This window comes from Mytilus galloprovincialis, chromosome 7 (genome assembly GCF_965363235.1).
Source record: "Mytilus galloprovincialis chromosome 7, xbMytGall1.hap1.1, whole genome shotgun sequence".
NCBI classification, from domain to species: Eukaryota; Metazoa; Mollusca; class Bivalvia; order Mytilida; family Mytilidae; genus Mytilus; species Mytilus galloprovincialis.
Genome location: NC_134844.1, coordinates 41,247,978 through 41,265,013, shown reverse-complemented (window position 1 = coordinate 41,265,013; position 17,036 = coordinate 41,247,978). Strand labels below are relative to the sequence as shown.

The window sequence follows — 17,036 nt, the reverse complement described above, 5'->3', positions numbered from 1 at the left end:
TTATTTGTATATTCAAATGAAATTTAAGGAGAATACGTATCAATGTACCTAAGTGGGGTTTTTTATTATCTTTTTTGGATATCTCATGTGTCCATGAGGAATCAATATATAAGTGTTCTTCTTGTGCATTATACAAATACGTTATAAAGCTTATATTACCACTGTGTCTATATATCTCATTGGTGGACTATGAACGCCAAAAGTTATTAATAGTCAATACTATTCTAATGATGACTTCATATACGCTTTTTGAAGCGTCAATGTTTCCTCCAAAATAAATTAAAACGCCTATTGAGCATAACAAAGATTAAGATAGCAAATAAAACGTTTTATGATGAACAATGTGACAGTGTGCATTTATCAACGACTAAACACATATTCAAGTCAGCTCCAGTTTGCTATCAGGAGAAACATATATTAGAAAAAAAACAACATTTCGAGATTATGGAAAACTAGTAGTTCAACCAATACCTGGTGATGTTAAGGTAAAGACCTTATGCAGTAGACGTTATTTATTTTCCAAATTTCATATTGAAAACAATTTAGTTGGTATTGACATAACCTATATATCTATTATCATTTGCTGCTTATCTATTTTTTTTAGCATCAATGATGAGTTTCATGTAAACAAAACACGCTTCAGTCATGCTAACGATCTATGTCGGTCTGTGTTCCTCGCACAGTTGTGTTAATATAAAGGTATTATAAACAACAAATGTCAAATTGGAAGGCTGAGCTGGCTCTAAATCGAGGTTTGGATAACCATTGTCATTGGAAATTGTCCTATATGGACATGAACATGACAATTGTTTTACAGTTGCTCCGTTGTTTGACGACATAGTCGAGATGCAAAGTGTAATGAACATTCCTTGCTTTTTAAATCACCTTGGATTCTTTAATTTTTTTTTCTTATTTATTTTTTGTGGCGCACTGATGATTAATCTGGTATCTTTGATAACTTTTTTAATAAACTTTTACATACAACATTTAACAAATACTTTAACAAAATACACAAATAAATTTTTGATATATTGCACTCTATAATAATGTCTGTTTCAATGTATGTGATGGCACCAACTCCGATTTTAGAGAAATTTCATTTCTTTGCTAGTAGTTTTATGATCTTCCTTTAATATCAAACCTCTGACAATGATATTTTCACCATTGTTAAGTATTGAAAGTCATAGATAAAAATGAATTAGATTGAAATAAAAAATTACAAACTTCCTCCAACATTTAACAGCATCTTAAAGGTGAGGTTTATTTCTCTAGAATCGCTTTGAAGTGAATTTTAAGTGATCTTTGTACAGATAAAATTGTATTTACACATATGTATATATATATTAATGTACAGTTCTGGTAACAAAAAAATGTTAAACAGGACACTGCTTGTTTATTTTACATAAGAGCTTGAACAGCCCGTCCTATTATATTGATATGTACAGTTTTTTTGCAAATTGAGCAAATCTTAAATACTACTCTACTAAAATATAATGTTATACGTGTTCAATATTGCGTCAAAATATATCGATTTATGTTTGCGGTATTGGGGTGAGTCTCAAATATTACTCCAATGAAATAATGTATCATATGTATGTAATATCGCGTCAAAATTTGTAGTTTGGCTGTGTGACCAATACTCTTATATATAACTATAATCAAATATACTGTCATATTTGTGCAATATCGCGTCAAAATATTTACATTACAAATTTTAGCAATTTGCCTATTCTAAATTCAACAGTTTTTACCATAAATTCATTTTATTCATAAAGAACCCAAAAATCCTTACGCCTTTGTGAAGGGGTCGACTGTTTTGTTTATTGTTCTCTATTCATAAAGTTTTGGTGTATATTTTTGAAAATATTTTCATGACTGCATCAGATTCTCAAGGCAGCAAAAGAAAAAATAGTCAATTGTTTCATATTATAATCTTAGAAACTTACAATGGACGGATTATTGGTGTAATTTAAACTTTTGCAAACGACCAAAAGAATTTTAAAGACCCCTAATGATTTTACTGGGCGTTATTTGCAATCTTTTTATCATATTTGGTTGATAGTATTATGCGTTTGGTCTTGTCACTTTTTATGGATATTTCTACCGTTGAGTTCGTTTTTTTTTTAATTGATAAATATTACATAGAAAACATTATAAGCTTTGTATTAACATTCTATCTGGAAAACAGTTCGCATCATAAAATCAATATTTGTCGCAGAAAAAACAAGAACTTATACAAAGGACGAACCCAGTATAAGTTCCTCTAATTCAATAGTAAAATATGTATTTTACTATTATGGGTGTCTGTCTGTATTTCTACTCTGATACTTTATTCCTCATAAGGCACACATCCTTATAGAATGCTTTACGTTGAATAATAAATGCGCTTAAATTAGAGTCACAAATGCATTCATAAATCTGACTTGAAATGTCCCAAGAGAGGGATAGCCATATTTCAATCATTGTACATAGTAAAATTATCACGATGTCATCCGGCCATGGGAATCATATCACCATTTACGTTGTTTTGGAATGGACAATCATGTAAACGTCAGGATGTATTACCAGTTGTCATTCTATTTCCTGTTCAGTCTTTTGGGTTTCGTGGTGTAAACTGGAATCTCATTTTGGTAGCAGGAGCAACATTGACGCCATAGTCTAATTTCAGTTCTTCTCCAACATACTCTATTTCATAACTTTGAAGTATCTAAAACAAATCAAAATTCATAGTAATATTATTTTTCACTAAAACTTTAATGGAACGAAAATGACACACAAATAGGTATGCTAGGTGAAAGGGTAAATTTAAATTTGAAATAACTGTTATGAGGTTGTGTGTGGTAAGATCTGTGTTTCTTTTTGTTTTTCTTAAAGTGCAATAATTTCGTATTTTCTACAATATCAAAACAATAGCTTTTAAACTTTTCATAGTTTTGAATATAAAGCTTATCTATATTAATGGCAAAGGCTTTGCTTTGATCCTAAAACTTCAAACAATTGTAATCACATAATGATAAAGAATTGGAATAATTTGTGAAATTCTGAAATGCTGTGTTTGTTTTTTGTCAATTATTGTGCAATAACTGACTCCGTTACTATATTTAATCTCAAAATTACCTTAACAACTGCAAGAAATGTCTCTTGTTCAGCAAACCGTCGGCCAATGCAAGATCTTTGGCCTACTCCAAATGGTATTGCAGCAAATGGATGTATTTCCTTTCTATCAGCGTTTTCTCGCAACCATCGTTCTGGCTTAAAGGAAAGAGCATCTTTAAAGTTGACCTCATCCAGCATCGACTGTTCCCAGTGAACTGCAATAGTTGTCTGTAATAATTGGAGAAAAACAATTTTTTTTTCATTCATACTCTATTTATAATCTTAAAGCAATATTTACGACTACAGTGTTATACAGACAAATCGGAAACTTGGTTTTCTTTGTACTTTTTTTGGCCTTTTCAACATTTTTTTATACGAGTGTCACTGATCAGTCTTTTGTAGACAAAACGCGCGTCTGGCTCTAATATAAAATTTCAATCCTAGCACCTATGATAAGTTGATCTACTGTTTAATTCATTTGTATTGTACGTTAAATTTAGAAGAATACATTGACCATATTCTAAACAAAACACAATACAGGTAGGTGATATGTTTGATATTCATCGTTGTGCATAAGGACAATCAAACATTGTAACCGGGAGAGAACCTGCTATGTCATCTAAAACTAACTTTATCGATCGGTTAATTTATTTTACAGTCATCAAATTATCCCTTTAATTACATTCGTGCTAAATAAACGATAGGGGATTACCCTTCTTATGCAAAAAGTACAAAAAGAAAAATACTAAACTCCAAGGAAAATTCAAAAAGAAAGTTCCTTATCAAATGGCAGAATCAAAAGCTCAAACACATCAAACAAATAGCATCCAAAAGTAACCTGCACCAAAACGGAACCAAACCAGAAAAACAAGAGTATTCATATAACTAAATAATGAATAAAAAAAATATATGATGATTGTTAACAAGTGGCTTTATTACTCGAGAATCAATAGTACTTTTGCGGTGAGCAGATTCTTTAATCTGGCATAATAAATTAAAAAAAACACCAAATGATAAGACTATATCAATGACATTCGTTTTCAAAAACAATATTCCATCAGTGCACCAGTCCGTCCATCTTATGGTGTTTTGCGCTTTATGGTTGAGTAGAATGAAGCCGTTGTGCCATTTTGTAAGACCATAAAAAATATAAAAACTAATATCCGTCAGACTCAGATCGTAGAAACATATGAAAGACGTTAGTTTGAAGAAAAAATAATTATGATACTTTATGATTTTGAAATTCATAGGGACAACAAATTGGCCTCCTCGCTTGATTAGTGTGACCCTCAGACACCAGGAGTCAAACTAATAATGTTGGGTATTCAAAAACAGCATAGCGTCAAAACCATACTGAATCCAAACAGAATCGTTACAACTCCATGCGCATTAAACCCATGCATAGTTGCTATGTATTTATATGCAAACCTACCCCAGCAGGTATATGGTAGCCCCGTAGATTAATATCCTGTGTCAGTCTTCTGATAGTTCCACCAGCAACTGGCAGCATTCTGAAAACCAGTTAAAACTAAACTTTAATTGAATGATTTATGTTCTATAAAGGATATGTTGAAACTAATCAATACTACATTCAATGGATTAAACGATTATTTGATATATACATTTTTATTGAACTAAATCTCTTTAATGTCATTCACAGAATGATTGATTGAATGATTGATTAATTGTTTGATCAGTTCATTGATTGATTGATTGATTGATTGATTGATTGATTGATTACCTGTGAACTTCTTTGTCTACTGCTTTTAAGTATGTCATTTGCTGTAAGTTGTCGATAGACAATGTATTGTCAATGTGTCTTGACATTTCTTCGTACAGCTTTTCCTGGACCTCAGGATGAGTTCCCAATAAATATAACATATAGGCTATGTGATGACTTGTCTACAAAATAAACGTTATGTGTTGCAGAAAATAGTCGATATACATGTTCATAGATATAAAAGATATGGTATGAGTTCCAATGAGACAACTCCCAATTCAAGTATCAACTTATAAACGTAAACCAATATAAATCAAAGTACGTGTATCAAATGTTGGAGAAATTATGTATTCATCATGTTTATTCTTCAATTAGGATATAATTACCACTAAGGGGAATTTTTAAGCTGTTCCTCGTGTTGTTTTGGTAATATATTATTCATATTATAAAATGTTTGGTCAGTCACATAGGAAATGAATTGTAGATATAAGTTGCATGTTGTGTCGACTTTTATTATATTTGTGTGTTCGTTTCTCTGTGATTAGTGTTCTTGTTTGTGTGTTTGTTGTATTTCTGTCAATAGTGTTATTTAAGCAATATTAGTTAACATTGTCATTAAGCGGGTTTTTTTTCTCAAAATGTCCTGTACCATTTTGGTGTTGCACGTCAGTGTTCCTTTGATTTCCTCTTATAGTTGATGTGTTTCCTTGAGTTTTAGTTTGTTACCCGGATTTATTTTCTCTCAATCGATTTATGGCTTTTGAAAACCGGTTTACTTCTGTAACTTTTACTAGATAGTATATAATGCTTACTGTGTCGACTCCGACTAATATGAATTCACTGATGACTTTGAAAACTTCCTCTTCTGTTAATGATGACTTGCTCATTAAATAAGGAATGAGATCACCATTCTCACCATCTACTTCTGTACCATCTTTTGACCGTTCTTCCATTTCTTTTAAAGCTTGTTTAGAGTATTTATTTGCCATTCTGAAAAGTATTATTCTCAAAGTAGAATATCATAAAAAGCAACACCAAACACGATGTTTAGTAGAAAGGTTTTTAGTACTAAAATAAGGACTAAAATAAGGACGAATGTTGATTTCATATAACAATTCCATGGATTGTTTACTCTTGTCTTTCTGATAAATGTTTGTTATGAATTTGGCATCTGATGCCCCTTTGCGACCGCAATAATCTAACCCTCAGCTGTTGACACTTTGACCTATTTACCTTTCTGAGTAACTCTTAAGATGATGGAAGTTTTTATCCTTAATTTATAGTTATTTTAAATATTTGATGATATTGCGGTATCAAGTATTTTAACCTTTGTATTTTTCTTCTATTCAAGGGACATAAAAAATTCGGCAAAAAAATAAGTGAAACAGCTTTGAAATTACAAAATCATTATCCTTATCAGTTATTCACTATTCTATTTCAAAATATTTGTAAAGCTGGACTGTTCTCCCTGTAAAATAACGCTACACTTTAAAAAAAAAAAAAAAAAAAAAAAAACATACACAGTTATACATACTCTTTAACAAAAATCTTTGCCTTCACAAATTCTTTGTAAGAGGATGTCTCGAATAATTTGTAAAATGGAAGTCTTCTAAACTCATTGTGTGTTGTTTCCATAATTACACGTACAGAATATAGGAACTGTCGTGCTTCAGCATTTTCCTCTTTACTTAATAACAGATCAAATCTTTTATTAAAACACACCAAACCAATACCTGTAGGAAATAGAAAAAAAAATAGTTTCATATTTTATGAACAAATTTCGAATGTTTCGAAACACTTAGCATCCGTAAAGTTTGTATGAACAAACAGAGGCAGTTGAACAATACACTTAATGTTTGTATGGTCTTGTATCCTTTTGATACAAAAAGTCAGATATAAAAGAATTTTAAATATTAAACACAAAAACATATCTTTTAGTTTTCAAAAATGTTACTGATTTTTGCATTCTTCATCTAATGGACCTGTTCTTAATTTTTAGATGTGTATGGAGATTTAGCGTAGACAAAGAGACTGATATATACCATACCTGTCAATAGCTAAAAAAATACCACTAACTTAAACAGCAGCGAACAGTTTGTTTTAAAGTGCCATATTCATGACTGCAAAAGAAACCGAAATAAAATATAATAGATCAAATGTTCAAAAATTTTAAATGACAGGTCCAATCAAAACTGATAAAAATACGTATTGAAATTCTGTGAATCAGTAACAGAAAAAAATAATAATAGTAGTTCCTGAATTTATCAATTTCAAAAAGTTGTAACATAAGGTTAAACGATATTAACATCGTGATAATATGAAGCTCCAAATGGTCCATAAAAAAGTTTGTGAAACAATTTGTCATACTCCAAATAAGACAACTCAAAAGTAACTTCAGGGGTTGAAGTCATAATACTTTGGTCAGCGCTAGGAGCACAAAAAATCATGCATTTTGATTGGTTGAATTTAGAGTATGAGTACAAAAAAACTGACTCGAAAGTTTATGACTTCAAGACCAGGGCTCCTGAATAATTAAAAAAAAATACATAATCATAAAATGGGTTTATTGCTTACATGTACTGTCGTTTGATCCCTGGTGGATAAATATGTCATTGGTAATCATTGGTAATCATACCACTTCATAACTAATTTTCCAAGTACTCTATATTTGAATATGATGAACATTAACTTCAAGGAAACACCTTATATGGCATGCAAACCATCAGATGATCATTTCAAACGTTAACTTACCTTCAGTTGCAAATTTTGTGAGATCACTCCGCAAATCTTCTATAATGCCATTAATACATTTGGTTCGTGAGATTTTTTCTACAAGTTCGTCTGCAACCTTTGACTGTTCGTCAAAATAAGCAGCAACTGCTTTTGGTCGTAGCATTTTTTGTTGAAAAGTACTTCGAAGCTTTTGCCATGTTTCATTTTGACTACAAAAAAGATGAAGTAGCACACATTAACATCAAAACAGTTTAAATTAATAAGTCTAAGTGAGCTATCGTTTTCATGAACATGCTCTCCAGCTCCAGTTATCCAAAATTCCATATCATTGACATTGCCCCAACTGTTGACATTATCGATATAGAAAAATTGGGAGAACAAAAAACAATCGTTTACATAAGTAAAAATGTTCCAAATGTTATTTAAAATAGACTAAAGATATGTTCTTATTTCGCTTTTTAATTCTAATCAAATTATTCCTATAACAAGTAAATTTACCTGGTTATAATGCCTTGAACATTTCCGTTATACTTTTTGTTGTAATGGGTCAAGGTCATAAATGCTTCTCTGATTGGATATTTCCCGTCAGCTCGAAAAACAGTTTCAAAATCATCAGGATCAAAGAGATGAACGAATGAGAAGTGAAAAATGCGTTCTTTATATATGTCTCCATATTTCTGCCGGCACATTTCATAAATTTGTGGGGGAGTTTTCCCGTGAAATGCACCTAAAAAGATGAAATATAATAACATCTGCAATTTTAAAGGTTCATCATTGTATCTTCATATGCAGTTTTAAAAAGTGTTCGTAGTGATGAAACTTTGGTTTTCGTTGATAATTATCCTGATTTGTGATTTAGTGTTTTTGAAAATGTTTTTTCACGTTGGTATTTTGCAAGGCCTTCAACAGTGATAGTCGTTTTTAATATTGTCGCTTCAGTGTTTCTTATGTTTCTATGAAATTATGACATTATAGTTTGATTATTCCTTAGAAGAAGAAAAATATGCTGTACATGAATATTTTAATGAATAGATTCCTAAAGTCTTTTTAACAACCAAAGTATATCATACTTAGAGGTCCTAACAATTTGAATTCATTCTTATTAAATCAATGAAGGTCATCATTTTAAAAGTTTTTATGTATAAAACCAAATAGAGAAATCTTAAATATGTTTTTTTTTAATATAAATATTATTACCAAAAGGAAAATGATTCACAAGTGCTCCTAAAAATGGCGGTGATGGCGGACCTGGAATATCTTCAAACGACTTTACATGTTCAGTTTCACATTCAGGTGTCAAAATGGCTGCCATCGTGGCCTTAAATCGACAACTAGCATATTTATATAACTGTAAACCAATGTATCTTCGACTGCAAGTTGTTGTCATTGTTGATATCTCTGAAATTCAAAAGAGATAATTAGTTATACACAATGTTAAGTATTCCATGTCAGGTGTGTCTTAAATTTGTGTAATTTCTCATTTCGTTCTGTTACTACAATTATTTGGTATTATAACAGATTTATGATCGTCTCTGTCTATAAACGTTAAACTTTTCTAAATTATCGAAATTGTGCATGCCTTGCACAGAGCCTGCGCTATTGTCATATCTGAAGACGGTATCTTAACCTTTCGGTTATATGATATCATATTTTTATTTTTATGTCAGATAAATCAATGATCCAACAATATTTTTTACCTCCCATTGCAAATCATCTTAACTGTAAATGGCATTTCCGGTGGAAGACATTAAGGGTTGTTTGAATTCAAAGTGAATCCGTTTTTAGATTCTTCTTTGATTATTTCTTGACAAATGATTGGATGACTATTTCTAAAAAAAAAAAGTACCTTAGATGACAGTGGGTGGAGGATAGCTGATCCAAAGATTTGCGAATACAAAAGGAATTCACAACAGGTATTTCCTCAATCAGAATGAACCATGTGAGTATTTTCTTTAATCAGTAGGGCATGAAAGTTTTATTTATCCCTTGATGTATTATGTGGGAGTCAACTTCAGAATTAGACCCTAATTTGTCGTAGTCGTCTTCGACTGACTGAAGATACAATCAACGATAAACTAAAAAAGTTTGAAGGGAGGATTTTTCAACAGCAGACTAGGCGGTTTGGGGTTAGCTTCAGTATCTACAAGGATTCTTTGACTGTATTTTTGAGTATTATTTCATTTGTCATTGTATTATTGGCTGTCTAAACGTTCACATTGAGCATGTGCTTTACTGTAAGTTTTTTTCTTTGTAGTGTGGTTGATGGCATATCTCTTAGTAGTCTGTGCTATGTTTTGTTCATGTGTCGTTATGAGCGGTTGAGGGGGAAACGATTGGCATATATGTGTCCTTTATCCGTCTTCCGTTTAAAAAAAGAAGATGAGAAGATTGTCAGGGAGACAACTGTGTACCTTCGATAAGTATTAAAAGTTGCGATCTTAATATAAATAAAACACGTGGTCCTTTTTCATAGTTAAAGACGCTGTTGGTTAGCTTAACATTAATTTGTACAGAATTATTTGCTATTTGTAAACGTACTCATTTAATGTGATACTATGAAAATAACAAACGATATAACTATACGGAAGAATAGTAAAAATTGTTAACTAGCACTGAATCAAAAAAAGAAATCCAAGATGCATATATAAAAATGAGGTAAATGCTTGCTTTATCTATACAAGATTAAAAAAATAGTTTGTTTTAGTATTTTTTTCAATCAACGTCTTAAATTAAAATAATTAATTATTAATTTAACTTTAGCACATTGCAATAACTCTTTATTGACTTACTTCCTCAGTGTGAAAAAGTCCAAATGATTTTAATAATTGTTGGGACTCATAATTATAAGTCTATATTTATTTATATGAAGATACTGGTGATATATGTAACACTAAAGTTCGCTGCACACGAGCATGTCTTACCAAGTCAAGCGATGACAGTTATTAACTATAAACACAAACTGTTATACATGATGTTTACCGTAGTGGTACAATGAGTCGTCAGAATAAAACGTAGTACAAAAGATAAATGCATTAAAAATTAGTTATTATTCAATTAAAAAAATAATAATAAACAAGAATTCAACACGATGCGTTTAAATTGAAATTAAAAGGCGTGACAACAAATAAATCTTAAAGTGAAAACTATGCCGTCTTATGATTAAATTATTCAAAACAAAAAAGATTTGAAAATCGATGTTTACTTTTAAAAGTTTAATTCATTGATATAGACATATCACAGCAGGTAACTGAACGTTGTTGATCTATATTAAATAACCCATTAATTCACCTGTACGGTCATGAATGAAAACTAGAATATGTCCAACTGTACTCGATTTGTCCCAGGATACATATTTTAACTTATGTGATGACCTTGTAATACCTACCTTATGCAAACATTATTGACATTGAACTTGATCGAGAAAAATAGACTTTTAAAGTACTATAACACTTAATATTTCTTTTATTTATGTAAATCGACAATAGTTTTGGAATCGTTTTCATAGTTGGTATAATTAACCAAGAAATTTAAGATATATCTAAGATTCATATTTGATTTGAACGCCATTTTGACCATTTTTAGGACGAATTAATGTCTTGCATTTTGAATTAAATGATTTAATATTTATCTGTTTTAATTAATAAATAGAAACTTAATAAAAATAAACATTGCTATAAAATTGTATGAATGGTTGTTTATGGTCTAACTGGACAATTTTCAATGATAGCCAGAATGTATTTTATCGAGATTTAGCAATAGTTTAAATAGTACAGTTATTAATAACGTACATATATATTTTAAGTTTATTTTTTTGAATAAACATAAAAGCACTTTTTGCCGATAATCTAAATATTTCTTCTTTATAAATATATCTTTAAAGTGCATATAGAGCATTTTTTGATAAGTTAAAGATATTGCATATTGACCGATATTTCATTCCATACTCTCTTTAAATTTCGTAGGCACAAGAGAGGTTCCGATGAATATAATATTTGCATACAGACAGAGAAGAGATAAACAAGATGGTAGAAATGGATACTGCGTCAGGAATTGACGAATTATCTTCAATGTTGGTAACATATACAGGTGTACACTGTGTTCCGTTAAATTATGTAGAACTTTATTACAAAAATGATAAGCAGCACTTTTTTCTCTCTTTTTGTCAATGGGAAATCTTGAAAGCAAGATGTAAACCATACAATCATAGAAGCATATGTGTTTTATAACTTAATCCATCATAACTGAAAATGAAAAGCTACAAAAAACTGAATTCGAAATTATTTTATAGTCAAAGTATTCAGTACTTACATTATCAAGTGGGATCTTGAACAGATATAAAGTCACCTAACCAATTGCAACCAAACTTGGTCACAGTCATCATTTCGGTATCTAGTTTTAAAATCGTGTCCAATGAACACGCCGGCCAATCATTAGTAAAATATAACAAAGAGGGGAGGCAGATTTTCCAAATGACCATACACCTATATTTTAAAAATTGTTGCGTTTTAGTTAACTATCTAGACTTTTGTTTTATAGAAAGAACAAATTCAAAATATAATAAATGGCTCTCATACCACATCTTTTTATATCTATTAGACTCTTTATAGTAGTTGGTGCATTTGAATGACGATTTATCCAATTTAATTTATCGCTTTTTCGGGTTGAAAATTTTTCATAAACGGAAAGATACTTTGCAGATCAGCCAGATGATATCTATTGATAAACGTGATTGCCATACAGCTGGTCAGTGGTCCCTTATATGTGTTATTGTCCTTGAAAGACTGGTTAAAATAGGTTGTCAATTATCTTTAAACTATAAAAGATTGAAAAATTTAAACTAAAAAGATGACCAGCATGGCAAGGTCAAAGAAGCTATCACCGCGAAAATCGTCAGTTGATGATTCTGGAGGAAAGTATGGCAATAGATATAAAAACAGTTAAACTGATTAGCAAATCTACGAAAAACTCAAATGAGCATAATCGCCATTCGAATGCATTTAGGTATAAATGCTCTAAATAAGTACTTTTGGCCAATGCTGGTGCTTTAAACGATACTTATAAAGCTGTGGTAGATAAACTAAATCAATAAACATCATTTATGACGTATTAATAAATAAGATGATTTAAATCGCGTGAGGTTGTAGCCCTCAAATCACAAATTCAACCAAATTTAACCAAATGCATTTGCAAAAGGTTCGTATTCAATTTGAAAGACTTGAACAAGTTTATAAAGCGTGTAAACAAAATGAAAGACTTGAACAAGTTCATTAACCATGTAAACAAAATGATGGACTTGGACAAGTTCATAAAGAATATAGATAAGACCAAGACCACGCTTCTTCTGATCAATTATCGCAAGATAAAAAGAGGTTTAAGATATTAAAATATAAGTTTAATAAAGACAACAGTAGCATACCGCTGTTAGAAATTCATAAATCGATTGAGTAAAAATCAAATCAGGTTTACAAACTAAACTGAGCGAAACACATCAAATATAAGAGTTAACCAGTTACATATTCATGTGCGTTTTCACAAACGGGGAAATTGTCAGGGATTTACATTTGTCAGTTATCTGAAGGTTTTGTTTAGTTGTGGTATTGTTGTTTTATAGTCTCAGTTCCCTTTCCCAATAATCATATAATAATTTGATCACCAAAAGATGCTTTCTTCTTTATTTAAGGAATACCATCAACGTAGTTATGAATTCTTTCCGGTGCATGTCTTTATGAGGTTCTATGAAAAGTTAGAAGGTTTCAAAATATTAACGCACTTTCAAATTGAAAAATACTATTTTTTTCTATCCCACTTTATGCGATAACTTCTATTAAATTCTAGCCAAACAATCAAAGACTAAGTTCTTCGGTAAAATAGTTTATCTTCTTTGGTTTAGATGCTGCACATTTACTTTTGAACTAAACAAAGTTACTTTTAATAAGTATTCTCAATGAATTAATTTTAAATCATAATCAATCAAATGTAGTATTGTGCATATTTAATACTCACATATAAACAAACGAGTTTGTTTTATCCAAAAAGATATAATTCAATATTAGTTTGTCTGTTGCCACTTTCAACGCGTGGATTGTTCCATAACTATTTTAAATGCAAAAGTTTTAAAACGACATATCTTTAAATACTGTTTTGCACACCGACTTTGTCCACAAGTACTCATGTACTAACGAATTTAATAATGACCATGCACTCGCGATCAACCAATATATCTTAACATTTTGTGAAATAAAATGCACCTTACTACCTACATGTATACCATACAGTAAATAGTCTCTGTTATCGGTATCGGAGTAATATTATGCATGACAAACAAAATCTGCCAAAATCAGATGTGCTTACATTGTTGTATCTAAAGACAATCGATAGGTACATTTGTAGTAAAAATAAAATCAAGTTAATACTTTTCTAACTAGTAAAAACCATTGCTGAACATTTTGTAATTGTTGTACGATAAAAAAATGATTGCAAGATAATCTTTAATAGAATTTTAGGAGTAAAAAGAAAAGAAAAAGAATTTAAACTGTATCTATTATCCTACAAGTTGCAAGATGTAAGCTTCACTCCGGGAAGAAAATAATGATCCGGAACTAGAGTTATCTGTCGTTATATGTTGCTCATGTTCATTGTTCCTTTTAGGAGCCTCTGTGGCCGAGCAGTCTAAGTAGTTCATCAATATTTTATCAATAACCTGTCAAATCTGAGGTTATGAGTTCGAATCCCCGCTAGTTTTCAATCTGAATTAACTAGGACTGTTTGTGTGTCTATCGATTCTCGTTGGTTCCTTCCGGGCACTCGGGTCGCTCCGGATTCCTTCATCAATTAAACCGACCGCCACGAAATAGCACAAAAGCGCTGAAAGAGGCATTAAACACAGCCTATGAATTAATTATTTCCTCTTTTTCGTGTTTGGTTGTGGTCAATAAAAAATGTTTCTAATTCATAGTTATTAGTACATTTATAAAAACCAATGATGAACGGTAATTTTGAATTGTGAAGCATGAAGTACAAAATATTATACATTTCTCAGTCAATTAAACACATTAGTCTGACATTAATTGAAATTTCTATTAATTATTGTATATATATATATTAGTAATTGCCTTTGTTACAAATGTGTCCAATTTTGTGTTCCGACATAAATCATTAGTTTTGCGATTAAAATCGCATCAATTCCCTATATTCTTTTTTTTCATTCATTACATATTCCTTACTGTGTTCGTATTTGTTTTCATGCTTAATCTTTGCATTTAGATTAAGTTGTATTCCTATTTTTATTATAAATACCATTGTAATAATTGATTTTTTTGTCTTTAAAGAAAATCCAAAGTTTCATTTGGTCAAACACGAATATGACTATAAATTTATTCTAATAGTACATACGTCCTTGGTAGGAATAACGAGACGTACAATACATGTATATATATATATGTATACAATATTATATAACCCGGTTCATAATTTGTCACATTTAGTCAATACATAACGCGCAGTAAGTAATTATTGTAAACATAGTTCATCTTGTATTTAATGTTCCGTACATGTATTGATTTCTTAAATGATAAAAACACATGTGTTTCTATCCCAAATCGTAAATACAATATTGATTCTATCTATTTATAAATTGTTGAAAATCGTCAAATTTTACTTCATCTTCACATTTTAAAATTCTGTTCCCTTTCATTTATAGAAGAAGAAAAAAAATGATACCAAAACTGGTCTGCTCGTTAACCTTTGGAATCTGTAGACCACACAATTATCAATTTCGACTTGTGACATAGTTCCCGGTATTGCGAGCATATATAATTTATTTTAACAACACTGACGAATGCTTTTGTTAATTGTCAACTTTGTGATTTTGTCTTATGACGACGATTTTCGTTATTCGGTCACAAAGTCTGTTTACAGGAAATAATGAGTGAATTTATGTCTTAGACATCGCAGACAATTAAAACAAAATCCTAAGATCTTTGCACAAACATCGCTGTCGTTTACCAATGATTTTCAATAGCAAAACGAAACATCAAACGATTAATTGAGAATAGGTACCAATATTATAATTTAATACACCAGACGCACGTTTCGTCTACATACGACTCATCAGGGACGCTCAAATCAAAATAGTTATAAAGTCAAACAAGTACAAAGTTGAAGAAACACGGTCATCCAAGCCTCATGAATAAAATAAATCACAATGACCTAGGCACCACGAATAAAAGTACGCAGTGGTGGTTAAGTGCAACAAATTAAAGTATACATGGTCATCTTAATGCTTCGAATAAAAAAAACACGATTATATGACCGGCAGAATAAAAAAAAACTTTATCATTTAAGCACCACGAATAAAAAGTAGAAACGGTTGTTTAGGCGTCAAGAATTAAAGAGAACGATCTCATATAATCGCCATTCCATTCGTGCAATGGAACTACAACATTTTCAACAATTACAATAAAACATGTCATGCTAATAAAATAAATGTCTATAACAAACGCAAGGGATTCTTGTTAGAATATTTTTACTGGGACTAACTATTGACCTATGGCGTATTTTCTTTTCTAATCTTGAAATACGTTCAGCATTAAAAGTAAAACGATGAAGCCGAAGAAATATGAAAACTAAATATTACAAAAATAAAAGGTAAACTAAAATGATCTTATACTGAACTGTCGGCACAATAGTGTCCGATGTAGTTAATTTGAACTTTATTTTTTTTAACAAAAAAAAATAGTAGAAAAAAAGTTATACATGGGCAACCCTCAACGTAAACTAAACAACGACAAAATTTAAAAGTTACTAAGAATTAATATAAATTGTGTCAGTGTTTCAGGAATTTAAAAACAAACTATTTACAGTAATTTGTCAAAACGCCTTGTATAACTGGAAACATTAAAGGTGTCACAGTATCACTCTGTAAAATGATGTCAAACGCACATTTTATTCTAGAAAGGGGACTTTTACAATCTGAAAAAAATATTTACGTATTTCTGTTTTATTGTGTTTGTTAAGCAAATTGTAAGAACTTTATCGTAATCAAAAAGTCAGGACAATTTCCTGCTACAAGTAAATTATCTATTTATATTAAATAGTTATGCAGATATATTCATTTACTAAAATAAAAAAAATCATCATAATAAAAATACTATATAATATAGATACAAATCGACAATAAGACTTTATCATGTATTAAACTTATACTTAATGTTCTATGTAAACACGAAAAATGTATTCACTACTATAAACAAGAATAATAAACATACCTGACTTACGTTTATACAAAATAAACTCCGTATGAATGAAATAGTTTGATCAATTCTTCAATTTTAATATACTCGATAAAAGTAAAAGTAGACTGTAGAATGGTATACTGCTTGTATTTCATTAGGTGTATTATCCAATTTATATATGGATATATACAGCATTATGATAATAATCCTCCAATAATAGATTTTCATTTCATTACTGACTCTTATTTTCTTAA

The 17,036-nt window shown here is 30.3% G+C and overlaps 1 protein-coding gene across 1 annotated transcript; it reads right to left on the bottom strand.

Moving 5' to 3' along the window:
* Positions 1 to 946: 946 nt before the first annotated feature.
* On the bottom strand, positions 947 to 16,833 carry LOC143083005 (cytochrome P450 10-like). Its single transcript, XM_076259102.1, has 10 exons — positions 16,816 to 16,833; positions 8,747 to 8,947; positions 8,048 to 8,276; positions 7,568 to 7,758; positions 6,351 to 6,549; positions 5,629 to 5,806; positions 4,838 to 4,998; positions 4,529 to 4,607; positions 3,118 to 3,324; positions 947 to 2,707 (listed from the first exon to the last, which is right to left on the bottom strand). Exons 2-10 carry the CDS (start codon positions 8,934 to 8,936, stop codon positions 2,588 to 2,590), a joined length of 1,554 nt encoding a protein of 517 aa, XP_076115217.1. The 5' UTR covers positions 8,937 to 8,947; positions 16,816 to 16,833; the 3' UTR covers positions 947 to 2,587.
* Positions 16,834 to 17,036: the final 203 nt, after the last annotated feature.

Coding starts and splice junctions, on each gene's coding strand:
- LOC143083005 (XM_076259102.1), bottom strand. CDS start 8,936: ATGACAACAACTTGCAGTCGAAGATACATTGGTTTACAGTTATATAAA. Junction 4,999..5,628: donor TATTAGTCGGAGTCGACACA/GTAAGCATTATA, acceptor TTTATTTTGTAG/ACAAGTCATCACATAGCCTA. Junction 3,325..4,528: donor GCTACCATATACCTGCTGGG/GTAGGTTTGCAT, acceptor CAATTATTACAG/ACAACTATTGCAGTTCACTG.